Raw genomic sequence first — 5,045 nt, 5'->3', positions numbered from 1 at the left:
GACCTCGTGACCCGCCTGCCTCGGCCTCCCAAGGTACTGGGATTACAGGCGTGAGCCACTGCGCCCAGCCTTAAGTGTGTTTTTTATGGCTCTCTCAGTTTGCACTTTTCAGCCTTCTTTCACAATGATCTCTTACCCCAGAAACTTCTCTGTTCTCAAACTAGTTATCAAAGCCTCTACCTTTAAAATTCTCTCCTCTACAATTTTCTTAAGTAATATGTGGTGTTGGCAGGGAAGTATTACACGGACCCATAAAACACAAATTGCTGTCTAATATTTTCAACCATGTCCTCCATTGATTCTAGTCATCCACCTTAAGGCTTCCAAGGCATGGAATGCTCCATCATTTGAAGATTCTTCCTTAAATGAAGAGGGAAAGACAGTCCACTGTGGCTTCTTAATGCAACTTCTTCCTCGAACCAATCCGTGTTTCTCCCTAGAAATGGCAGGTGGACCAGGACATGAGTATGTTTATAAGCCTGCAGGATTATGTGACACAAAAGAATGTCATTGGATGGATCAACACCTCAATTAATGAGGGCAGATACTTGGGCTGGACTGTGTAGCCTCTTTGAAGGCCTACCACAGAAGTCTGATTTCATGGGTGGACTGTCTGCGGAGGAGTCCTGACTTAGCAAGAAGCCCAAGTAAAGAATTTTATGGGATAAGGGACTCTTCTGAGGAAGGCAAATAACAGACTGAAGGAAAGGGCGTTTGAAAAGAAGTGAAGAAATAAAAAGAAAAAAGACACTACATACTGTGTCCACACCCTCTGCAGTGGGATATAAATGCTCCCTAGAGGAAGGAGACCCACAGCTCTGTGGCTTGGAGAATTTAGACTCTGTCTTCAGCGAGGCACTCCCTCCCTCCCTCCCAGCACCATGCCCTACAACTTCTGCCTGCCCAGCCTGAGCTGCCGCACCAGCTGCTCCTCCCGGCCCTGCGTGCCCCCCAGCTGCCACGGCTGCACCCTACCCGGGGCCTGCAACATCCCCGCCAATGTGAGCAACTGCAACTGGTTCTGCGAGGGCTCCTTCAATGGCAGCGAGAAGGAGACCATGCAGTTCCTGAATGACCGCCTGGCCAGCTACCTGGAGAAGGTGCGTCAGCTGGAGCGGGAAAACGCGGAGCTGGAGAACCTCATCCGGGAGCGGTCCCAGCAGCAGGAGCCCTTGCTGTGCCCCAGCTACCAGTCCTACTTCAAGACCATTGAGGAGCTCCAGCAGAAGGTGAGGGGCATTGCTGTCATCTCCAAGCAAGAGAGTTTGCTGTGATTCTGTCTGTGATAGAGAAGTGTGTTTCTTGCTTCTGTGCTGTCATAATTCTTGCTTCCTCTTTTATTTCAAAATGTCTTTTTAAGTCATTTTTAAAAAGTTGATGATGTCATATTTATTTTCAGTCCTCACTAAGCCACCTCTCACTCCCCAGATCCTGTGTACCAAGTCCGAGAATGCCAGGCTTGTGGTGCAGATTGACAACGCCAAGCTGGCTGCGGATGATTTCAGAACCAAGTGAGTTGTTCGGAATTTGCACTAGTGTCCATTTCTTCTGTTTAATCTTTAGTTACAGAAAAGGGATTTCCATGGCTGTACTGAAAAACAGATCTATCCACTTGCTGTGAAGGATTCTGCAGAGGATTGGGGAGAACCAAGCAAAGAAATCACAAAAATAGATGAGGACTCAGATCAATCTGTTTGTTTTGGGATGAATATTGGGTATTGACGGAGCCTCCAGAAAACTCTGTCTCCTGGGCCTATTCATTACAGAAAGTGGAAAGATAAGGCACATGAGGTTATCAAAAATCATTCCTGTGAGTGTTGAAGATCTACCAGGTAGTGCTCTGACCTGCTCCTTGTGCAGGTACCAGACCGAGCTGTCCCTGCGGCAGCTGGTGGAGTCGGACATCAATGGTCTGCGCAGGATCCTGGATGAGCTGACCCTGTGCAAGTCCGACCTGGAGGCCCAGGTGGAGTCCCTGAAGGAGGAGCTGCTGTGCCTCAAGAGCAATCACGAGCAGGTGAGACTAGAAATGAGAAATGCACAAACCTGTCTCAGCCTCTGGCTTAGGGTAGCTTTAGTGATTAGGGGCAGCAGAATGCAGAGTATGAGTACAAGGCTGAGGGTTTCCTTTAAAAACATCACGGCAAGAGAAAAATTGGAGAGAGATAAGACCTGTTCATATTCCCAGGCAGGAAACGTCTTTCACTTCAAACTAGCACATTCTTTGAGTTGCCCAGAGCAGCTCCATGTGCTTGAAATTGTTCAACAGTTATAGAATGAATCCTAGCATTGTAGTATTATTGCTTTGCAAAGTCTTTTTCTTTTTTTTTTGCCAAAGACCAAGAAAAAAAGTCAAACCTTATAAACATGAGTCTCTGTTCTTTCAAAGAATTGGTGAAGAGTGTTTGTGAGCTTCCTCCTGTCTTTCCTGGGAGGGGCCATGATACGCTCTTATCTCTTACTTGACAACAAGAGTTTTCTGATATATGGTCTGAAATTGCACAGCCAATTTTATTTTATTTTTGCATGCTGAGGTCCTCACAGCCAGTTGTAAACTGGGAAAGTTGAACATCAATTAGCCCATCCTTCAGTGGCAACCAAGCAAACTTTTGGGATTTTTTTCTGAAGCCAGGTGCCATGGCACAGCAGATAGTGGGGAGGGGGCTATGCCACATGGAGTGTCTTGAGCTGTCACAGACTGCTCCACTCAAAGTTTCTGTTCTGAGAGAACAGACTAACAGGGCTTCAACAAGCAATGCCATTCCTTAGAGTCCATTCTTTGCTGAGCATAGTAACTCTTGTACTTTCTGCATCCATAGGAGGTCAACACCCTGCGCTGCCAGCTTGGAGACCGTCTCAATGTGGAGGTAGACGCTGCCCCCACTGTGGACCTGAATCGGGTGCTGAACGAGACCAGGAGTCAGTATGAGGCCCTGGTGGAAACCAACCGCAGGGAAGTGGAGCAATGGTTCACCACGCAGGTGGGCATCTAAGCACGTGGCCACTCAGGACCCAAGGCCCACCCTATGGCCCCAGAGGCAGAGTCTGATCCTTTCTCCCCTTGGGTGTTTCAGACCGAGGAGCTAAACAAGCAGGTGGTATCCAGCTCGGAGCAGCTGCAGTCCTATCAGGCAGAGATCATCGAGCTGAGACGAACGGTCAATGCCCTGGAGATTGAGCTGCAGGCCCAGCATAACCTGGTGTGTATTGTTCTGACCTGCTGGTGAGCAATGGGAAATGGGGAGGCAGAGTCCTGGGGATGCCCTTGGGGCCACACACTCTCCTTAGCTCTTGGAGCTTGTGACTTCCTTGGAATCCTATGAAGAAACCCTTTGAAGGAGCAGCTCTCTGACATTCCTGATCTTCCCCACCACAGCGAGACTCTCTGGAAAACACACTGACAGAGAGCGAGGCCCGCTACAGCTCCCAGCTGTCCCAGGTGCAGAGCCTGATCACCAACGTGGAGTCCCAGCTGGCGGAGATCCGCTGTGACCTGGAGCGGCAGAACCAGGAGTACCAGGTGCTGCTGGACGTGCGTGCCCGGCTGGAGTGTGAGATCAACACGTACCGGAGCCTCCTGGAGAGTGAGGACTGCAAGTGAGTACATGGGCAGATGTGTTTGATGAAGCGATGCACGTGTGAGTGTAATACTCAGACACCATGCAAAGATTGCATACATTGGAAAGGAAATTATGTCTTCGCACTAGACATGCTCAAACAGAACTCAGACAACATAATATGGCCATCATTTAAACCATAAATGGTTTGGTAGCAAGAGTTGTTTGATGCACAAACTGAAATTGCACTGCCAAGTCTTTGCATTCTACTATGATAATATGCATGACTGCATGATAGGTTACCGTATTGTCTAGTGGGTACATTCCCATAGACTACCTGATTTGATCTTATAATTACCACCAGGTGGGCTGGATCAGTATTTCCTCCAATCTATAGGAAAGTAAACTGGGGCTTGGAGAAGGTAAATGACTCACCCCATGTCATCAGTTTGGCATGAACGGATTTGAGAGTAGACATCAGAGTTTCAGAGTTTCTGTCTACCTTGGTGCTCTATGGCAGGGAGACCATTAACCATGTGGGCTATCTTTGTAGCAGGGGAGCTTGTGCCTTCTCTGTTCTAGGCTAGGCCAAGTTCTGACAGGCATTCTTACCCTTGGGGATATCTCTGGCATATGATTTTAAAATTTCCCTTAACTCACCTTTCCACATCATTCTTTTGTCTCTAGACTGCCCAGTAATCCCTGTGCCACGACCAACGCGTGCAGCAAGTCCATCGGACCCTGTGTCTCCAATCCCTGCACCCCTTGCATTCCTCCTGCCCCCTGCACACCCTGTGCCCCACGCCCCCGCTGTGGGCCCTGCAATTCCTTCGTGCGCTAGAACCTAGGAAATGCTGGAGGAGCAAGGATGCAGGGCCCAGGACTGCAGAGCGTTTAACAAAAGGGGCCTGAAAACATCATTTGCATGGCTGGAATGGCCCCAGTAAGGCAGCCAAGAAACTCACCCAAAGCCTGCAGCCTCCCCAACTGCTCTAGACTGTCCTGCTCACCCTTTCCTTCCTGGGGGTCTGTTCCTTCCTATGCTCACCCAGAGAACTCTCTGATGTGCCAGTGGCCCTCCTTTTTAACCTCCTAATAAATATCATTTCCTTGGCAAAGCAGATGCCTTTTTCATTTGTATTCATTTGTTTCAACGTGCTCATCACCTGAGTAAGCTATAAAAAGCCACTTGAAAGACAGGCCATATAATGGCCTGACTCTTGGATACCAGAGCAGTTTCATGCCTCGGGGGCAGATGGCGAATCTGGTGCCCTGGACCCAGGAGCGAGGCAGGCAGGCCTGTGGGAAGGAGGGTGGTGGGGCTGAGGGCTGCAGGCCCTGTCTCCCCTTGGTCGTTCTTGGATTTTTCTTCTGACTTGGACATCTCCCAGAGCTGCTTGTATCCAAATCTGAACGGAAGAGGCATGAGCTGTGGGCTGGAAAGAAGCTCTGGAAAACTCATCTCTTTCAGTGAGAGTTTCGGGTTCA

At 49.1% G+C, this 5,045-nt stretch overlaps 1 protein-coding gene across 3 annotated transcripts; it reads left to right on the top strand.

Moving 5' to 3' along the window:
* The first annotated feature begins 834 nt into the window (after positions 1 to 834).
* KRT31 (keratin 31) lies at positions 835 to 4,678 on the top strand. Of its 3 annotated transcripts, none has more exons than XM_023204147.2 (7): positions 835 to 1,229; positions 1,429 to 1,511; positions 1,861 to 2,017; positions 2,820 to 2,981; positions 3,075 to 3,200; positions 3,377 to 3,597; positions 4,245 to 4,678. In XM_023204147.2, exons 1-7 carry the CDS (start codon positions 882 to 884, stop codon positions 4,396 to 4,398), a joined length of 1,251 nt encoding a protein of 416 aa, XP_023059915.1. In that variant the 5' UTR covers positions 835 to 881; the 3' UTR covers positions 4,399 to 4,678. The 3 variants fall into 3 exon arrangements, with proteins under 3 accessions (XP_023059915.1, XP_023059913.1, XP_023059914.1); XM_023204145.2 differs by having other exon boundaries at positions 882 to 1,229; positions 3,075 to 3,204; positions 3,381 to 3,597; XM_023204146.2 differs by having other exon boundaries at positions 882 to 1,229; positions 3,377 to 3,638; positions 4,245 to 4,398.
* Positions 4,679 to 5,045: the final 367 nt, after the last annotated feature.

This window comes from Piliocolobus tephrosceles, chromosome 16 (genome assembly GCF_002776525.5).
Source record: "Piliocolobus tephrosceles isolate RC106 chromosome 16, ASM277652v3, whole genome shotgun sequence".
Taxonomy (NCBI): domain Eukaryota; kingdom Metazoa; phylum Chordata; class Mammalia; order Primates; family Cercopithecidae; genus Piliocolobus; species Piliocolobus tephrosceles.
This window is presented reverse-complemented; position numbering and strand designations above follow the sequence as displayed.